Here is a 22,112-nt window from a genome sequence, read left to right as displayed (position 1 = left end):
ATGGAGAAAAACTGGAGGAAGTAAAGTGTTTTAGATATCTGGGAGTGGATCTGGCAGCGGATGGAACCATGGAAGCGGAAGTGAATCATAGGGTGGGGGAGGGGGCGAAAATCCTGGGAGCCTTGAAGAATGTGTGGAAGTCGAGAACATTATCTCAGAAAGCAAAAATGGATATGTTTGAAGGAATAGTGGTTCCAACAATGTTGTATGGTTGCGAGGCGTGAGCTATGGATAGAGTTGTGCGCAGGAGGGTGGATGTGCTGGAAATGAGTTTTTTGAGGACAATGTGTGGTGTGAGGTGGTTTGATCGAGTAAGTAATGTAAGGGTAAGATAGATGTGTGGAAATAAAAAGAGTGTGGTTGAGAGAGCAGAAGAGGGTGTTTTGAAATGGTTTGGGCACATGGAGAGAATGAGTGAGGAAAGATTGACCAAGAGGATATATGTGTTGGAGGTGGAGGGAACGAGGAGAAGTGGGAGACCAAATTGGAGGTGGAAAGATGGAGTGAAAAAGATTTTGTGTGATCGGGGCCTGAACATGCACGAGGGTGAAAGGAGGGCAAGGAATAGATTGAATTGGATCGATGTGGTATACCGGGGTCAACGTGCTGTCAATGGATTGAATCAGGGCATGTGAAGCATCTGGGGTAAACCATGGAAAGTTGTGTGGGGCCTGGATATGGAAAGGGAGCTGTGGTTTCGGGCATTATTGCATGAAAGCTAGAGACTGAGTGTGAACGAATGTGGCCTTTGTTGTCTTTTCCTAGTGCTACCTCGCACGCATGAGGGGGGAGGGGGATGGTATTCCATGTGTGGCGAGGTGGCGATGGGAATGAATAAAGGCAGACAGTGTGAATTGTGTGCATGGGTATATATATATGTGTCTGTGTGTGTATATATATGTGTACATTGAGATGTATAGGTATGTATATTTGCGTGTGTGGACGTGTATGTATATACATTGTGTATGGGGGTGGGTTGGGCCATTTCTTTCGTCTGTTTCCTTGCGCTTCCTCGCTAACGCAGGAGACAGCGACAAAGCAAAATAAATAAACATAAATATATATATATATATGAAGTCTGTCGTGGATGAGAGAACTTGGGAAGTGAGTCAGTTGTTGTTCGCTGATGACACAGCGCTGGTGGCTGATTCATGTGAGAAATTGCAGAAGCTGGTGACTGAGTTTGGTAAAGTGTGTGAAAGAAGAAAGTTAAGAGTAAATGTGAATAAGAGCAAGGTTATTAGGTACAGTAGGGTTGAGGGTCAAGTCAATTGGGAGGTAAGTTTGAATGGAGAAAAACTGGAGGAAGTAAAGTGTTTTAGATATCTGGGAGTGGATCTGGCAGCGGATTGAACCATGGAAGCGGAAGTGAATCATAGGGTGGGGGAGTGGGCAAAAATTCTGGGAGCCTTGAATGTGTGGAGGTCGAGAACATTATCTCGGAAAGCAAAAATGGGTATGTTTGAAGGAATAGTGGTTCCAACAATATTGTATGGTTGCGAGGCATGGGCTATGGATAGAGTTGTGCGCAGGAGGGTGGATGTGCTGGAAATGAGTTTTTTGAGGACAATGTGTGGTGTGAGGTGGTTTGATCGAGTAAGTAATGTAAGGATAAGAGAGATGTGTGGAAATAAAAAGAGCGTGGTTGAGAGAGCAGAAGAGGGTGTTTTGAAATGGTTTGGGCACATGGAGAGAATGAGTGAGGAAAGATTGACCAAGAGGATATATGTGTCTGAGGTGGAGGGAACGAGGAGAAGTGGGAGACCAAATTGGAGGTGGAAAGATGGAGTGAAAAAGATTTTGTGTGATCGGGGCCTGAACATGCAGGAGGGTGAAAGGCGGGCAAGGAATAGAGTGAATTGGATCGATGTGGTATACCGGGGTTGACGTGCTGTCAGTGGATTGAATCCGGGCATGTGAAGCGTCTGGGGTAAACCATGGAAAGTTGTGTGGGCCTGGATGTGGAAAGGGAGCTGTGGTTTCGGGCATTATTGCATGACAGCTAGAGACTGAGTGTGAACGAATGGGCCTTTGTTGTCTTTTCCTAGTGCTACCTCACACACATGAGGGGGAGGGGGATGGTATTCCATGTGTGGCGAGGTGGCGATGGGAATGAATAAAGGCAGACAGTGTGAATTGTGTGCATGGGTATATATGTATGTGTCTGTGTGTGTATATATATGTGTACATTGAGATGTATAGGTATGTATATTTGCGTGTGTGGACGTGTGTGTATATACATGTGTATGGGGGTGGGCTGGGCCATTTTCTTTCGTCTGTTTCCTTGCGCTACCTCGCAAACACGGGAGACAGCGACAAAACAAAATAAATAAATATAAATATATTATTATATATTTTTTATTATACTTTGTCGCTGTCTCCCGCGTTTGCGAGGTAGCGCAAGGAAACAGACGAAAGAAATGGCCCAACCCCCCCATACACATGTATATACATACGTCCACACACGCAAATATACATACCTACACAGCTTTCCATGGCTTACCCCAGACGCTTCACATGCCTTGATTCAATCCACTGACAGCACGTCAACCCCGGTATACCACATCGGGGTTGACGTGCTGTCAGTGGATTGAATCAAGGCATGTGAAGCGTCTGGGGTAAGCCATGGGAAATATAAATATATAAATATATATATATATTATCCCGGGGATAGGTATCCCTGGGGATAGGGGAGAAAGAATGCTTCCCATGTACTCCCTGCGTGTCGTGGAAGGCGACTAAAAGGGGAGGGAGTGGGGGGCTGGAAATCCTTCCCTCTCTATTTTTTTGATTTTTCCAAAAGAAGGAACAGAGAAGGGGGCCAGGTGAGGATATTCCCTCAAAGGCCCAGTCCTCTGTTCTTAACGCTACCTCGCTAATGCGGGACATGGCGAATAGTTTGAAAGAAAAGAAAGAAAAAAGAAATATATATATATATATATATATATATATATATATATATATTTATTCCCTGGGGATAGGGGAGAAAGAATACTTCCCACGTATTCCCTGCGTGTCGTAGAAGGCGACTAAAAGGGAAGGGAGCGGGGGGCTGGAAATCCTCCCCTCTCGTTTTTTTTTTTTTTTTCCAAAAGAAGGAACAGAGGAGAGGTCCAGGTGAGGATATTCCCTCAAAGGCCCAGTCCTCTGTTCTTAACGCTACCTCGCTATCGCGGGAAATAGCGAATAGTATGAAAAAAAAAAATATATATATATATATATATATATATATATATATATATATATAAAAAGAAGGAACAGAGGATTGGGCCAGGTGAGGGTATTCCCTCAAAGGCCCAGTCCTCTGTTCTTAACGCTACCTCGCTAATGCGGGAAATGGCGAATAGTTTGAAAGAAAAAGAAAAAAAGAATATATATAAAATATATATATATATATATATATATATATATATATATATATATATATATATATATATATATATATATATATATATACACACTGACATATACATATATACACATGTACATAATTCATACTTGCTGCTTTCATTCATTCCCGTCGCCACCCCGCCACACATGAAATGACAACCCCTTCCCCCCGCATGCAGGCGAGGTAGCGCCAGGAAAAAACAACATAGGCCACATTCGTTCATACTCAGTCTCTAGCTGTCATGTATAATGTACCGAAACCACAGCTCCCTTCCCACATTTAGGCCCCATATATGTATATATATGTACACATATATATACACACACAGGCACATACATATATACCCTTGCACACAATTCACACTGTCTGCCTTTATTCATTCCCATCGCCACCTCGCCACACATGGAATACCATCCCCCTCCCCCCTCATGTGTGCAAGGTAGTGCTACAAAAAGACAACAAAGGCCCCATTCGTTCACACTCAGTCTCTAGGTGTCATGCAATAATGCCCGAAACCACAGCTCCCTTTCCACATCCAGGCCCCACAAAACTTTCCATGGTTTACCCCAGACGCTTCACATGCCCTGATTCAATCCACTGACAGCACGTCAACCCGGTATACCACATCGATCCAATTCACTCTATTCCTTGCCCGCCTTTCACCCTCCTGCATGTTCAGGCCCCAATCACTCAAAATCTTGTTCACTCCATCTTTCCACCTCCAATTTGGTCTCCCACTTCTCCTCGTTCCTCCACCTCCGACACATATATCCTCTTGGTCAATCTTTCCTCACTCATTCTCTCCATGAGCCCAAACCATTTCAAAACACCCTCTTCTGCTCTCTCAACCACGCTCTTTTTATATATATATATATATATATATATATATATATATATATATATAATATCCAAACTATTCGCCATGTCCCGCATTAGCGAGGTAGCGTTAAGAACAGAGGACTGGGCCTTTGAGGGAATATCCTCACCTGGCCCCCTTCTCTGTTCCTTCTTTTGGAAAAAAAAAAAAATCAAAAAAAATTTTTTTTTTCTTTTTTTTTTTTTTTTTTCCAAAAGAAGGAACAGAGAATCCCTGGGGATAGGGGATTAAGAGTACTTCCCACGTATTCCCTGCGTGTCGTAGAAGGCGACTAAAAGGGGAGGGAGCGGGGGGCTGGAAATCCTCCCCTCTCGGTTTTTTTTTTAATTTTCCAAAAGAAGGAACAGAGGATTGGGCCAGGTGAGGGTATTCCCTCAAAGGCCCAGTCCTCTGTTCTTAACGCTACCTCGCTAATGCGGGAAATGGCGAATAGTTTGAAAGAAAAAGAAAAAAAGAATATATATAAAATATATATATATATATATATATATATATATATATATATATATATATATATATATATATATATATATATATATACACACTGACATATACATATATACACATGTACATAATTCATACTTGCTGCTTTCATTCATTCCCGTCGCCACCCCGCCACACATGAAATGACAACCCCTTCCCCCCGCATGCAGGCGAGGTAGCGCCAGGAAAAAACAACATAGGCCACATTCGTTCATACTCAGTCTCTAGCTGTCATGTATAATGTACCGAAACCACAGCTCCCTTCCCACATTTAGGCCCCATATATGTATATATATGTACACATATATATACACACACAGACACATACATATATACCCATGCACACAATTCACACTGTCTGCCTTTATTCATTTCCCATCGCCACCTCGCCACACATGGAATACCATCCCCCTCCCCCCTCATGTGTGCAAGGTAGTGCTACAAAAAGACAACAAAGGCCCCATTCGTTCACACTCAGTCTCTAGGTGTCATGCAATAATGCCCGAAACCACAGCTCCCTTTCCACATCCAGGCCCCACAAAACTTTCCATGGTTTACCCCAGACGCTTCACATGCCCTGATTCAATCCACTGACAGCACGTCAACCCCGGTATACCACATCGATCCAATTCACTCTATTCCTTGCCCGCCTTTCACCCTCCTGCATGTTCAGGCCCCAATCACTCAAAATCTTTTTCACTCCATCTTTCCACCTCCAATTTGGTCTCCCACTTCTCCTCGTTCCCTCCACCTCCGACACATATATCCTCTTGGTCAATCTTTCCTCACTCATTCTCTCCATGAGCCCAAACCATTTCAAAACACCCTCTTCTGCTCTCTCAACCACGCTCTTTTTATTTACCACACATCTCTCTTACCCTTACATTACTTACTCGATCAAACCACCTCACACCACACATTGTCCTCAAACATCTCATTTCCAGCACATCCACCCTGCTGCGCACAACTCTATCCATATATATATATATATATATATATATATATATATATATATATATATATATATATATATATATATATATATATATATCCTCCCCTCTCTTTTTTTTTTTTTTTTCCCCAAAAGAAGGAACAGAGAAGAGGTCCAGGTGAGGATATTCCCTCAAAGGCCCAGTCCTCTGTTCTTAACGCTACCTCGCTATCGCGGGAAATAGCGAATAGTATGAAAAAAAAAAAAAATACATACATATATATATATATATATATATATATATATATATATATATATATATATATATTGGAAAGGATCACAATTTTGCGCGTGATCAAGATATTCCTATGAGTCCACGGGGAAAATGAAACACGAAAAGTTCCCAAGTGCACTTTCGTGTAATAATCACATTATCAGGGGACACACAAGAGAAAAATATAACAGTCAGTTGACATACATCGAAGAGACGAAGCTAGGACGCCATTTGGTAAACATGTGATATAACTGACATATTTCTCTCGTGTCTCCCCTGCCGATGTGATTATTACACAAAAGTGCACTTGGAAACTTTTCGTGTTTCATTTTCCCTGTGGACTCATAGGATATATATATATATATATATATATATATATATATATATATATATATATATATATATATATATATATATATATATATATATATTATTTTTTATTTATCATACTTTGTCGCTGTCTTCCGCGTTAGCGAGGTAGTGCAAGGAAACAGACGAAAGAATGGCCCAACCCACCCACATACACATGTATATACATACAGGTCCACACACACACATATACATACCTATACATCTCAACATATACACATATATATATATACATATATATATATACGCACAGACATAAACATATATACACATGTACATAATTCATACTGTCTGCCCTTATTCATTCCCGTCGCCACCCCACCACACATGAAATGACAACCCCTTTCCCCGCATGTGCGCGAGGTAGCGCTGGGAAATTACAACACAGGCCACATTCATTCACACCCAGTCTCTAGCTGTCATGTATAAAGCACCGAAACCACAGCTCCCTTTCCACATGCAGGCCCCACAAAACTTTCCATGGTTTACCCCAGACGCTTCACATGCCCTGGTTCAATCCATTGAGAGCACATCGACACCGGTGTACCACATCGTTCCAATTCGCTCTATTCCTTGCATGCCTTTCACCCTCCTGCATGTTCAGGCCCCGATCACTCAAAATCTTGTTCACTCCATCTTTCCGCCTCTAATTTGATCTCCCACTTCTCGTTCCCTCCACCTCTAACACATATATCCTCTTGGTCAATCTTTCCTCACTCATTCTCTCCATGTGACCAAACCATTTTAAAACACCCTTTTCTGCTCTGTCAACCACACTCTTTTTATTACCACACATCTCTCTTACCCTTTCATTACTTACTCAATCAAACCACCTCACACCACATATTGTCCTCAAACATCTCATTTCCAGCACACCCACCCTCCTCCGCACAACTCTATCTATAGCCCACACCTCGCAACCATATTGCATTGTTGGAACCACTATTCCTTCAAAAATACCCACTTTTGCTTTCCAAGATAACGTTCTCGACTTCCACACATTTTCAACACAATATATATATATATATATATATATATATATATATATATATATATATATATATATATATATATATATATATATATATATATAAATAGATAGATAGATAAATAGATAGGTAGATATTCCTATGAGCCTACGGGGAAAATGAAACACGAAAAGTTCCCAAGTGCACTTTCGTGTAATAGTCACATCATCAGGGGAGACACGAGAGAAATATAAGTCAGTTGATATACGACGAAGAGACGTAGCTACGACGGCATTTGGTAAACATGTGATTGTCCAAGACAACTGCATGTTTACTGTATTCAGACAGCTTATGAACAACATTGATACCCACAAATACAACCTCAGTTTCATTCACTCAATCATATCTAAATGTTTCACATTATTTCACATATTAGGGTTAATCTACTTATCTAGTGATTTTGTTAATATGTCATGGAAGAGGATTCTCCTCTATCCTTTCTGTGCAGATGCATCTTGTTCAAAATAAGGTAAATAACCAAAAGAATGCTTTCAAGTCTAAGAAAAACCACAATGTGCCAAAAAGTGGAGATCCATTTTTCTTTATTTGTAAAGTTCATGAGACTTTTCATCATCTGATTACAAGTCATGAGGAGACAAACATTCAGGTTCAGTGAAACAAACCCAGGAAAAAATAATAAACAGGACAAAACAGACACAAAGACAGAATCAGGTATAAAGACAATCAGAAAGATGATTAAACAGACAATACCTGGTATGAATGGAGATGACCCCAGCCTGTGAGAGGTCAGACACTAAGAGTCGTCTGTCTTCTAGCAACTGTGTAACAGATGTTTGTAGTGTTTCCTGCCGCTCACTCACTGATGCTACATCCTTCCTATTCAGAGATAAAAGGAAAAAACATGATAAAATGGCTTTAAAAGTGAAATATCCCTTCATTATAATGACAAAAAATTTCATGTAAAAGTTAAAACACATAAAGGCAAACTTTGGTTATAGAAATTCAGTATAGCCGGATCTAAATTCTGACAAAGCTGTCTTATTCCTGCATAAAACTGAAAGAAATTACTGGTTCATTTCAACTAAATCAAATTTCATTAAAGATTTTTTATATCTACATATCTATTATACTTTGTAGCTGTCTCCCGCGTTAGCGAGGTAGCGCAAGGAGACAGACGAAAGAATGGCCCAACCCACCCACATACACATGTATATACATACACGTCCACACACGCACATATACATACCTATACACACAGACATATACATATATACACATGTACATAATTCATACTGTCTGCCCTTATTCATTCCCGTCGCCACCCCGCCACATTTGAAATGACAGCACCCCCCCCCACCACACCCCCCACAAATGTGCGCGAGGTAGCGCTGGGAAAAGACAACAAAGGCCACATTCGTTCACACTCAGTCTCTTACTGTCATGTATAATGCACCGAAACCACAGCTCCCTTTCCACATCCAGGCCCCACAAAACTTTCCATGGTTTACTGCATGTTCATGCCCCGATCACTCAAAATCTCTTTCACTCCATCTTTCCACCTCCAATTTGGTCTCCCACTTCTCGTTCCCTCCACCTCTGGCACATATATCTCTTTGTCAATCTTTCCTCGCTCATTCTCTCCATGTGACCAAACCATTTCAAAACACCCTCATCTGCTCTCTCAACCACACTCTTTTTATTACCACACATCTCTCGTACCATTTCATTACTTAATCAAACCACCTCACACCATATATTGTCCTCAAGTATCTCATTTCCAGCACATCCACCCTCCGCACAATTCTATCTATAGCCCACGCCTCGCAACCATATAACATTGTCGGAACCACTATTCCTTCAAACATACCCATTTTTGCCTTCCGAGATAATGTTATCGCCTTCCACACATTTCTCAACGCTCCCAGAACTTTCGCCCCCTCACCCACCCAGTGACTCACTTCAGCTTCCATGGTTCCATCCGCTGCCGAATCCACTCCCAGATATCTAAAACACTTCACTTCCTCCAGTTTTTCTCCATTCAATCTTACCTCCCAATTGACTTGACCCTCAACCCTACTGTACCTAATAACCTTGCTCTTATTCACATTTACTTTCAACTTTCTTCTTTCACACACTTTACCAAACTCAGTCACCAGCTTCTGCAGTTTCTCACCCGAATCAGCCACCAGCGCTGTATCATCAGCGAATAATAACTGACTTCCCAAGCTCTCTCATCCCCAACAGACTTCATACTTGCCCCTCTTTCCAAAACTCTTGCATTCACCTCCCTAACAACCCCATCCATAAACAAATTAAACAACCATGGAGACATCACACACCCCTGCCGCAAACCTACATTCACTGAGAACCAATCACTTTCCTCTCTTCCTACACGTACACATTCCTTACATCCTCGATAAAAACTTTTCACTGCTTCTAACAACTTGCCTCCCACACCATATATTCTTAATACCTTCCACAGAGCCTCTCTATCAACTCTATCATATGCCTTCTCCAGATCCATAAATGCTACATACAAATCCATTTGCTTTTCTAAGTATATCTCACATACATTCTTCAAAGCAAACACCTGATCCACACATCCTCTACCACTTCTGAAACCACACTGCTCTTCCCCGATCTGATGCTCTGTACATGCCTTCACCCTCTCAATCAATACCCTCCCATATAATTTACCAGGAATACTCAACAAACTTATACCTCTGTAATCTGAGCACTCACTCTTATCCCCTTTGCCTTTGTACAATGGCACTATGCAAGCATTCCGCCAATCCTCAGGTACCTCACCATGAGTCATACATACATCAAATAACCTTACCAACCAGTCAACAATAACATCCTTGATGCAGCAAACAGGGCCATCCAAGATCCAATTATCCTCCTCTCTTGCCTCCTACAGCCTGAGTACCTACTGTAACGAGGTTATGTCCGCCTTGAGGGACAACACCAGCTTGAGGACCTCAGCAGTGTTATCATCACAGCGCTGCCTCGTCTCGTGCACCTCCCGAGCCAAGCTAGGGTCTTCAACCACCGTGCTGAGCCGCGTCACTGCCTCCGTCAGCGTACCTTTCATCCCCACCACTGCCTCCTGCAGCTGTGGGAGGAGAAGCCCTGTTCAAGTGGCACAGACATACTGATTACTGGTGGCAGGTGTGGGAAATGTTGGGGTGACAGTAGTTAGTGGAGGTAGTTACGGGTATGAATATGGTTCTGATGGTAGTTGTGAGTGTGATAGTGGTTTTGAAGGTAGCTGTAGGATGATATGGCTCCGACAGTTGCTGTGGAGGTGATGGTGATTGTGATGGTGCCTCTTGGGATGATGGTATGCAACTGTGGAGGTCATGGTGGTTCTGAGGGTAGCTGTGGGGATGGTGGTTCTGAAGGAAGCTGTGGGGATGGTGGTTCTGAAGGAAGCTGTGGGGATGGTGGTTCTGAAGGAAGCTGTGGGGATGGTGGTTCTGAAGGTAGCTGTGGGGATGGTGGTTCTGAGGGTAGCTGTGGGGATGGTGGTTCTGAGGGTAGCTGTGGGGATGGTGGTTCTGAAGGTAGCTGTGGGGATGGTGGTTCTGGTGGTAATTGTGGAAGTGGTGATTATGATGGCAGCTGTGGGAGTGATGGAAGTTCTAATGGTAACTGTGGGAGTGATGGAAGTTCTAATGGTAGCTGTGGGAGTGATGGATGTTCTAATGGTAGCTGTGGGAGTGATGGATGTTCTAATGGTAGCTGTGGGAGTGATGGAAGTTCTAATGGTAGCTGTGGGAGTGATGGATGTTCTAATGGTAGCTGTGGGAGTGATGGAAGTTCTAATGGTAGCTGTGGGAGTGATGGATGTTCTAATGGTAGCTGTGGGAGTGATGGAAGTTCTAATGGTAGCTGTGGGAGTGATGGAAGTTCTAATGGTAGCTGTGGGAGTGATGGAAGTTCTAATGGTAGCTGTGGGAGTGATGGAAGTTCTAATGGTAGCTGTGGGAGTGATGGAAGTTCTAATGGTAGCTGTGGGAGTGATGGAAGTTCTAATGGTAGCTGTGGGAGTGATGGAAGTTCTAATGGTAGCTGTGGGAGTGATGGATGTTTGTCGAGGTTGTTGTGGGGTGATTGTGGTTATGGTGGTAGCTGTGGGGGTGATGGTGGGTCTGAGGTTTGCTTTGGAGGTGATAGTGATTCTGATGAAAGCAGTGAGGGTGATGGTAAGTGTGGTGGTAGTTGTGGTAGGTCATGGCAGGTGTGATGATACCAGTGGTAGGTCATGGCAGGTGTGATGATACCAGTGGTAGGTCATGGTAGGTGTGATGATACCAGTGGTAGGTCATGGTAGGTGTGATGATACCAGTGGTAGGTCATGGTAGGTGTGATGATACCAGTGGTAGGTCATGGTAGGTGTGATGATACCAGTGGTAGGTCATGGTAGGTGTGATGATATGTTAGAACTACGCTTCCTCCACATTAACACCTTTCATCTTGCATTCTCCCTCACAACACACTGCCCAGGTAAGACTCGCAGTGTCGGCTCCTCCAGTGTATCATCAGCAGTGGTGTAGCTTCCTGGGGTTCTCTGTCTCCTCTCGAGTTATCAGCCACAAACACAAACATCATCATATTCTGATGGCTCTTCCCAGGGAGGGTAACAAACCCAGCGTTCTTAGTGTCTGACCAGCTGTCCATGCGTTGTCTGTCTCTTCCTCCAACACGAGTCCCTGCAGCCCAAAATGTTTTTCGTGAGTACATTTTGGGAACTTCTGCCTCCATGTCCCGCCTCCGTCAAGCCCAACAAGACGATCCATCCCGCCTCGTAACTCCACCATTACCAGACTCACACATCAACCATCATGGCTCTCTGAGCTGCCTCCCGCACCACCCATACTCGACTCCTCAGACAGATTCCAAATAATAAAACACAGTGACCATTTCTCATTGTAAACTGTCCCATCATCTCCTGCCTGAGGGACCATCATCCAGTCCTGTGGTCCTACTGGTCCATCTGTGTCTACCAGGTCCCGTCCTGTGGTCCTACTGGTCCATCTGTGTCTACCAGGTCCCGTCCTGTGGTCCTACTGGTCCATCTGTGTCTACCAGGTCCCGTCCTGTGGTCCTACTGGTCCATCTGTGTCTACCAGGTCCCGTCCTGTGGTCCTACTGGTCCATCTGTGTCTACCAGGTCCCGTCCTGTGGTCCTACTGGTCCATCTGTGTCTACCAGGTCCCGTCCTGTGGTCCTACTGGTCCATCTGTGTCTACCAGGTCCCGTCCTGTGGTCCTACTGGTCCATCTGTGTCTACCAGGTCCCGTCCTGTGGTCCTACTGGTCCATCTGTGTCTACCAGGTCCCGTCCTGTGGTCCTACTGGTCCATCTGTGTCTACCAGGTCCCGTCCTGTGGTCCTACTGGTCCATCTGAGTCTACCAGGTCCCGTCCTGTGGTCCTACTGGTCCATCTGTGTCTACCAGGTCCCGTCCTGCGCGGTTCCTCCAGGTCCATATTCCTCCTCCCATTTTGTGGTCGTTTGTTCCTTGCTTCCTCTACTGCTCTTGTCGTTGTTAGCTTCCTTTTTCGTTTGTCTGTCTGTTCACCTGAACATCCTGGTCAGTTTTTCCCGCGCATTCTTTGTCTTTCTGAGCAACGTCAGCCTCTCTTTCCCTGCTCGAAAAATAACCCTTACTGGTCGTTTTTTTTATCGTTATTTGAGTTTCCTGTGTGTGTGTGTGTGTGTGTGTGTGTGTGTGTGTGTGTGTGTGTGTGTGTGTGTGTGTCAGCAGGACTTACCTCAGTGATCTGCGTCAGGAGCTCGGGTGGGGCCGCCATCTCAGCTGTGGAAGACAGAGACCAAGATAAGACCCTCGGCAAAGACCACGCCAGCCAGGTCACGCGGACCACATGCACAGACAGGTGGAAGAGACAGATAAAGGAGGGAAGTGAAGAGGGAGAGGAGTGGAGGGAAGCATCTGGGAGGAGTGGAGGGAAAATGGGTGGGTAAGTACGAACAATATAAGGGAAAACATAGACAGGAAGGTAGGTACGTACGAGGAGAGAGAGAGAGAGAGAGAGAGAGAGAGAGAGAGAGAGAGAGAGAGAGAGAGAGAGAGAGAGAGAGAGAGAGAGAGAGAGAGAGATTTTCATAAAAATAAGCTAATATACATATATATATATATATATATATATATATATATATATATATATATATATATATATATATATATATATATATATATATATATTCATTTATTTATTTATTTATTTTGCTTTGTCGCTGTCTCCCGCGTTTGCGAGGTAGCGCAAGGAAACAGACGAAAGAAATGGCCCAACCCACCCCCATACACAAATGTATACACACACACGTCCACACGTGAACCCCGGTATACCACATCGATCCAATTCACTCTATTCCTTGCCCTCCTTTCACCTCCTGCATGTTCAGGCCCCGATCACACAAAATCTTTTTCACTCCATCTTTCCACCTCCAATTTGGTCTCCCACTTCTCCTCGTTCCCTCCACCTCCGACACATATATCCTCTTGGTCAATCTTTCCTCACTCATTCTCTCCATGTGCCCAAACCATTTCAAAACACCCTCTTCTGCTCTCTCAACCACGCTCTTTTTATTTCCACACATCTCTCTTACCCTTACGTTACTCACTCGATCAAACCACCTCACACCACACATTGTCCTCAAACATCTCATTTCCAGCACATCCATCCTCCTGCGCACAACTCTATACATAGCCCACGCCTCGCAACCATATATATATATATATATATATATATATATATATATATATATATATATATATATATATATATATATATATATATAGCTCTCAGCAAAATGATCAAAAATCATATAGTACTTCATCACAAAACCTTAATATATTCCATAAAGCAATCAGTACTCAATACATCAACACTTATATTACACGAGAATTACATTGGGTGAGTTACATAGAAATACACAGGAATGCAAACAACAACAGACCAATGGGTTGTTTGCAGGTTGTTTGTGATTGTGGAAGATGATAACAGAGACTCACATGAGTGTGCTAACACCAGGAACATGTACACCTGTGTCGGTAACACCAGGAACATGTACACATGAGTAAGGTAACACCAGGAACATGTACACATGAGTAAGGTAACACCAGGAACATGTACACATGTGTCATGATGATAACAGAGACTCACACATGAGTGTGGTAACACCAGGAACATGTACACATGAGTGTGGTAACACCAGGAACATGTACACATGAGTGTGGTAACACCAGGAACATGTACACATGAGTGTGGTAACACCAGGAACATGTACACATGAGTGTGGTAACACCAGGAACATGTACACATGAGTGTGGTAACACCAGGAACATGTACACATGAGTGTGGTAACACCAGGAACATGTACACATGAGTGTGGTAACACCAGGAACATGTACACATGAGTGTGGTAACACCAGGAACATGTACACATGAGTGTGGAAACACCAGGAACATGTACACATGAGTGTGGTAACACCAGGAACATGTACACATGAGTGTGGTAACACCAGGAACATGTACACATGTGTCATGAAGAAAAATGCAAAATTCTCATTTACCTAAAGTGAAGCCAATAGTCCTTGGCGGACTTGAAGTAAAATATATATTAATCACATTGTTGAATGTATTTATGGTACTGATTTCAGCCAATCTATATGGACAATCATTCCAGATATCAATAATCTGCTGAAGACAAAATACATCATAACAATCGTGGGAAAATGTTTACCTACGAGTTTGTATTCATTAGGGCAAAGTACAACCAAAAGTAAGCCATAAGTAGCTGCTTAGATCAAGATTGGGGAAGACTATGATCCTTCACAATACTTGTATTACATCATCAGCATCTCTGAAACTTCTCCTTCAACTTAATCCCGTCATCAGTGGTCAGTAACTGTGCTGTTTATTTCTCAGTGTGCGAAGTCATAGTGGTAGCGCCAGGCTGTATTCTGTCCAGCTCTTTTGTTCAAGTGACCAAAACTCCACTGTGTTAGTGTGTACTGGGAGCCCACTGTGTATAGCGAGACTATTGTGTTCTGAAAGCCCACTGTGTACTGGTAGCCCACTGTGCACTGGAAACCCACTGTGCACTGGGTGCCCACTAATGAATTTTAAAGTAAGGAGGATTTGCCTCGACATAAATTCAAAGGCCTTACCCATGAATCTAAGAATTTTGTTTGCCCTTTCTCCAGCTTCTGTGCGCTGCTTACGTAGTTTTAAGTTAGTGGTGTAATTTCATGCACATTATCGTCCATAATTTCCCTCAATCATCAACAAAATACAACAGCAAACTGTGAGCGCGGTGAAATGTCATCCGGCACAGGTCGCGAGACATTGCCGCATTACCCAGCTCAGATGACAGGAACCAACATAATGACTCCTTCCTCCCTCGAAATTGTATATTTTCACCTCGACCTTTGAATGCCTAAATACAGTACAATTATGGGTGTTTCCTGTACACTTGCATCATAAGATCATGCCTGATGCTCCCGACCCCTGCATGACATGTCGAAACGAGTTATCTGTTGTTCATACAGCTTCCCGTATGTATGTATGTATGTATGTATGTTTTTTTTTTTTTTTTGCTTTGTCGCTGTCTCCCGCGTTTGCGAGGTAGCGCAAGGAAACAGACGAAAGAAATGGCCCAACCCACCCCCATACACATGTATATACATACGTCCACACACGCAAATATACACACCTACACAGCTTTCCATGGTTTACCCCAGACGCTTCACATGCCTTTGATTCAATCCACCGACAGCACGTCAACCCCGGTATACCACATCGCTCCAATTCACTCTATTCCTTGCCCTCCTTTCACCCTCCTGCATGTTCAGGCCCCGATCACACAAAATCTTTTTCACTCCATCTTTCCACCTCCAATTTGGTCTCCAACTTCTCCTCGTTCCCTCCACCTCCGACACATATATCCTCTTGGTCAATCTTTCCTCACTCATTCTCTCCATGTGCCCAAACCACTTCAAAACACCCTCTTCTGCTCTCTCAACCACGCTCTTTTTATTTCCACACATCTCTCTTACCCTTACGTTACTTACTCGATCAAACCACCTCACACCACACATTGTCCTCAAACATCTCATTTCCAGCACATCCAGCCTCCTGCGCACAACTCTATCCATAGCCCACGCCTCGCAACCATACACCATTGTTGGAACCACTATTCCTTCAAACATGCCCATTTTTGCTTTCCGAGATAATGTTCTCGACTTCCACACATTCTTCAAGGCTCCCAGATTTTCGCCCCCTCCCCCACCCTATGATTCACTTCCGCTTCCATGGTTCCATCCGCTGCCAGATCCACTCCCAGATATCTAAAACACTTTACTTCCTCCTGTATGATAAATGATATCGGGACTTCAAAAGGAAACGAAAATGAATTACACCAAATCTTCAAAGAAAAAGACGATATTTATGCCAAATATGTTCTTGCAACTTTGTAGTAGAGAGGATTGTGATGACGTCAGCAATATATTATATGGTAGGGAACTCCTATATTCTGCCAACATCAACTTGTAATGATAAGCACGCCTTCGTAATTATCAAGACGTTTATAAAGTGATAGCAATCACATCTCAGAGCTGTAAAAGTCACATCAAACTCCGGAAAAATGTGCACAAAAAATGTTAAGACTTGCAGGCCCCCGGCATCCAGCACAGACCGGCCGCCGTCTGGATGTGAAGAGATACACTTGTGTGGCGTGGAGGGGCACACTGGCCGGGCTGTGGTGATCACAGGGGCACACTGGCCGGGCTGTGGTGATCACAGGGGCACACTGGCCGGGCTGTGGCTGTGGTGGATACAGAATGCGTGATGGATAATGTAACTGTACTAACGCCTGTAGTATGCTGATGAGAGAAGCTGTAGTGGAGGTGGTTGTGATGGATGTGGTCATAGTAGTGGTAGTAGTCGTGGTGGTAGCAGTAATGGTGGTAGTTGTGGTGGTAGCTGTGGTAGTGCCGGCAGCGAATCACCCAGGATAACATGTGTGTGGTGGAGTCTTGTTGGGAGAGTGACGACTGAAAGTGAGTGGAGTAAGAGCAGCGAGGGAGAGTGGCTGTGAGAGGTAAGTATAAGTGGTGGAGAAGCGACCACACTTAAAAGGTGGGGGGTTGGGGGGGTTAGGAAGAGGTAGCCAGAGGATGGGGGAAGGGGGTGGTCAGGAGGTGAGGGCTGGGGGAGGGGATTGCCAAGGAGGTGAGGGTTGGGGAGGCGCCAGGTGAGGGAGGGGGAGAGGGAGACGCCAGGGAGCGTGGGGGAGGTGTGGACCCGGGAGTGGGGGACACTGACCTCCACACAGGTTGCAGAGTCTCACCAAGTAAGCGCTCACCCCCTACCCCAGACCAGGCTACCCCCTACCTGACTCTCCTGGTAGTACAGAGACCATACCAGCATCTACCAGGCTACAGCCAGGTTATCTGATGACGGAACTCACCATCGGTACTGATGTCTATGTAGTTAGTCATACGTTAATGTAGTTAATTGTACGTTAATGTAGTTAGTCGTACGTTAATGGAGTTAGTCGCACGTTAATGTAGTTAGTCGTATGTTAATGTAGTTAGTCGTACGTTAATGTAGTTACTCGTACGTTAATATAGTTAGTCGTACGTTAATACAGTTAGTCGTACGTTAATGTAGTTAGTCGTAAGTTTGACAAAATAATCTAGCGCAAGATCAGTGTGTGTGTGTGTGTGTGTGTGTGTGTGTGTGTGTGTGTGTGTGTGTGTGTGTGTGTCCCCAATATTCAGCTTATATTTGGATGATATTCACGTGGGATAGCAATGTTATCACCATCTTAATGTCTTGGTGTTACTATATTTAACATACTCCTTGATGAAAGTAAAACAAGATAAAATATTCTTTGTAACAGACATTTTCAGTCTTGTCAACAAGATGTATGACATGACACCAGTCATGACACATGACAACCTTCATGAAAGTAATATGTCGGGTCAGTTTACCTGGTCTGCTGCTGCTGCTGCTGCTCACACTGTAACCCAGCCAGACCCGACAACAGCCTCATTGTATCACCCATCACCATACCTTTCTCTTTTCATCTATCGTCTTATGTCTCCTGTTCAACTAGTACTTGCGTATTTCTCATATCTAAACTAATGTCGAGAAAACTAAAAGTTTGTGTTCCTTAACAATGATTAATATTCATCATTTTCAAGAATCTGTCTTAAACTATAACTCAATGATCTTTTTTATCACTGGCTTAACGTGATTCAAGAGGTACGATCGCTGGCTTACCGTGAGTCAAGAGGTACGGTCGCTGGCTTGAGTCGAGTCAAGAGGTGCGGTCGCTGGCTTACCGTGAGTCAAGAGGTACGGTCGCTGGCTTGAGTCGAGTCAAGAGGTGCGGTCGCTGGCTTACCGTGAGTCAAGAGGTACGGTCGCTGGCTTAACGTGAGTCAAGAGGTACGGTCGCTGGCTTAACGTGAGTCAAGAGGTACGGTCGCTGGCTTAACGTGAGTCAAGAGGTACGGTCGCTGGCTTAACGTGAGTCAAGAGGTACGGTCGCTGGCTTAACGTGAGTCAAGAGGTACGGTCGCTGGCTTAACGTGAGTCAAGAGGTACGGTCGCTGGCTTAACGCGAGTCAATTAAAACCCTGGCAAGTTTGCCAGATTATAACGGTCCTAACTCAGATCATTACACGAAATGGAAACCTCGTTATTATGTAGGTAACGTTAGGGAGCATGATTGGCTGAGGTAAATACTCCCTTATTACTAGGAACATCTGGCAACCAACCGATTAGTTGATACACGAACACCTATGACGTCACTCGTCGGATCAAGTGGCCCAACCTCATAACATTCTCAAGTGGCGAATGGAAGGGGTCGTCCTTCTGGCTAGTCGCTGGTCGTGCCTCAGGTTGGTCTCTAGTCGTCCCTCAGGCAGGTGGCGGGTCGTCCCTCTAGCTGTAACAACTGTTTTTCTGTCGCCAAAATGTCATTTGCAGGGATACGAGTCCAACATGGCCCCTTACGATGTAAGGGAACATGAAGAATATATGACTGAGCTCCTCAGGTGTTTGTACACCTGATGAAAAGGTTACAGGAATCGAAAAAAAAAATGAAGGAAGGAAGGATGAAGGAAAGATGACAATTCCATAACATCGCTGTACGAAGGTACCATAACGGCCAATGCTGGTGTGGTTCGTCTCCACACAAACTATAGGAAGCAGCAGCCAGTCCCGTGCCCTGGGCCCAGGCGTTACTAGCTGCGACACACGCAGACACCTCACCAGCAGTGGCCCAAACAACAACTGTAGAGCAGACGGCATCAACAATGAGGCATACAGAATGGTATGGGTCAAGGGGACAACAGGAAAACTGATGAAGTGGAAATTCAACTCAGAGAGAGAGAGAAGAGAGAGAGAGAGAGAGAGAGAGAGAGAGAGAGAGAGAGAGAGAGAGAGAGAGAGAGAGAGAGAACCACTTAGCACCCCATACGAGAGCCAATGAGCCCTCTGTAGACAGGAGGTGGTTGCTCAAAAAATAAATTACCAGAAGCAACTATACAAGACACACAATTTTGCAGACCATTGTGTTATATTTATTTTGTAGTTTCCAGAACAGTGTTGAGAATATGGTGATGTCCGACATGTTGCAGGGTTCAACTGGCATGACTGGAAATGTATCAATATGAAGATTCTGAAGTCTAGATGAAGATACAAATTGAAATTGCTTTTTTGCAACGTTGAATTTATCTAAGTTACTGCTTCCTCATTCCCAGGTGCTGCACAGGTCCCGATTTCCAGAGGAAACACGTTCAGTGCGAGAAAAAGAACGAGTATTTGAGTCAGCAGGCGAGGGAAAGTGAGCTGAAGTATGTAGAGTGTGGACCGAGCAGCACGAGTGGGCACGACCAGGGGCTGAGGAAAGGTCAATACTGAGGAGAGAAAAGGATGGGAGTCGACAGCCCTGAGGGAGGCCACTGTTCACAAGGTAAGTTGGGGGGGAGTCAGTCGTTCCCTCAGCAACTACCACCACAGGAAGGCAAGTTAGGGGGGAGTCAGTCGTTCCCTCAGCAACTACCACCACAGGAAGGTAAGTTGGGGGAGTCAGTCGCTCCCTCAGCAACTACCACCACAGGAAGGTAAGTTGGGGGGAGTCAGTCGTACCCTCAGCAACTACCACCACAGGACGACTGAAAAGGAAGCAATGCCATATGGAACAGAAGGAAGAAGCCAAAGAAAAGAAGTTTAGAAAGCATGCACCTGCGTCACGCCCTGGTAAATGCTTCCGAGATGTTGAGGATGATGACCAAAGACTCACCAAAATCCCTAAGAGACAGAGTAGGACCAGAGGTGGATCACACAGGAGAGATGGTCTGTCATCTGCTTCAGGTTCAAATAATACTCTCTCATACACTGCCACATATAGTCCTCATACCACATATACTTATCTCTGAGCGAACTGCATGGAGACAGTTACCCTCCAATGACCTTGGATGGTACCTCCAGGTGGTATGTTCTGGTCATACGTAAGTTTTACTACTTCCCTTGACCAAAACAAGTAACCACCCAACAGCCCACATAACATACCAGCTCGGCTTAATTCGAGACACAATTATGCTCCATTTCATCTTTTTCTAATATATATATATATATATATATATATATATATATATATATATATATATATATATATATATATATATATATATATGTATATATATATATATATATATATATATATATATATATATATATATATATATATATATATAGCACAATGCTAAGAATCCTTCATCAAACCTCCAGAGGCCCATCCTCCCGTCAACACTCCCAAGAACCCTCCAACACACGCACCTCCCAAGATCCTCTGCTCGTGGAACGCAACCAGTCAGTGAACCATCCAGACAGATCACAGGCGAACCATCCAGACGATCACATGTGAACCATCCAGACAGATGACAGGTGAACCATCCAGACATATCACATGTGAACCATCCAGACAGATCACAGGTAAACCATCCAACAGATCACAAGTGAACCATCCAGAGAGACAACAGGTGAACCATCCAGACAGATCACAGGCGAACCATCCAGACAGATCACATGTGAACCATCCAGACAGATCACATGTGAACCATCCAGACAGGTCACAGGTAAACCATCCAACAGATCACAAGGGAACCATCCAGACAGATCACATGTGAACCATCCAGACAGATCACATGTGAACCATCCAGACAGATCACGGGTTATCTCCAAGTCACTGCTGGACTGGCCAGGAGGGTAAACAATACGAGACGTCTCGTCTTGGGAACCGGTCCTTGTTTTGCTCAGGCCTCATGATAAGACATGGATCTTTACTTAAGTCACCCAGATATTTCTCATATGCTCTCTGTCTTTACCTTCACCATCTGGGACATTTCTGTCATTAGGTGCAATGACTGATCATCCTATACAAGTGTTGTGCGGCTAACACTTGCTCTAGTTCCTCCTATACAAGTGCTGTGCGGCCAACACTTGCTCTAGTTCCTCCTATACAAGTGCTGTGCGGCCAACACTTGCTCTAGTTCCTCCTATACAAGTGTTGTGCGGCCAACACTTGCTCTAGTTCCTCCTATACAAGTGTTGTGCGGCCAACACTTGCTCTAGTTCCTCCTATACAAGTGTTGTGCGGCCAACACTTGCTCTAGTTCCTCCTATACAAGCGTCGTGCCGACGGAGAATAGGAGTCGTGCATCATGTCATGGCCGACCTCATTTGGCCGTTGCGC

At 44.2% G+C, this 22,112-nt stretch overlaps 1 protein-coding gene across 5 annotated transcripts in view; it reads right to left on the bottom strand.

Annotated features, from left to right (window-relative positions):
- LOC139746468 (uncharacterized) overlaps positions 1-22,112 on the bottom strand; it is a 159,704-nt gene that overhangs the window by 67,303 nt on the left and 70,289 nt on the right. For all 5 annotated transcript variants that reach the window (XM_071657729.1, XM_071657725.1, XM_071657726.1 and 2 more), the window contains exons 3-5: positions 13,094-13,137; positions 10,248-10,429; positions 8,065-8,190 (exon numbers count right to left, since the gene is read on the bottom strand). In XM_071657729.1, the coding sequence (XP_071513830.1) occupies positions 8,065-8,190; positions 10,248-10,429; positions 13,094-13,137 (352 nt within the window). The remainder of the gene's footprint in view (positions 1-8,064; positions 8,191-10,247; positions 10,430-13,093; positions 13,138-22,112) is intronic.

The sequence above is a fragment of the Panulirus ornatus genome, chromosome 65 (assembly GCF_036320965.1).
Source record: "Panulirus ornatus isolate Po-2019 chromosome 65, ASM3632096v1, whole genome shotgun sequence".
Classification (NCBI taxonomy): Eukaryota; Metazoa; Arthropoda; class Malacostraca; order Decapoda; family Palinuridae; genus Panulirus; species Panulirus ornatus.
Note: the sequence above shows the minus strand (reverse complement) of the source record. Positions and strands in the feature narration are given on the sequence as shown.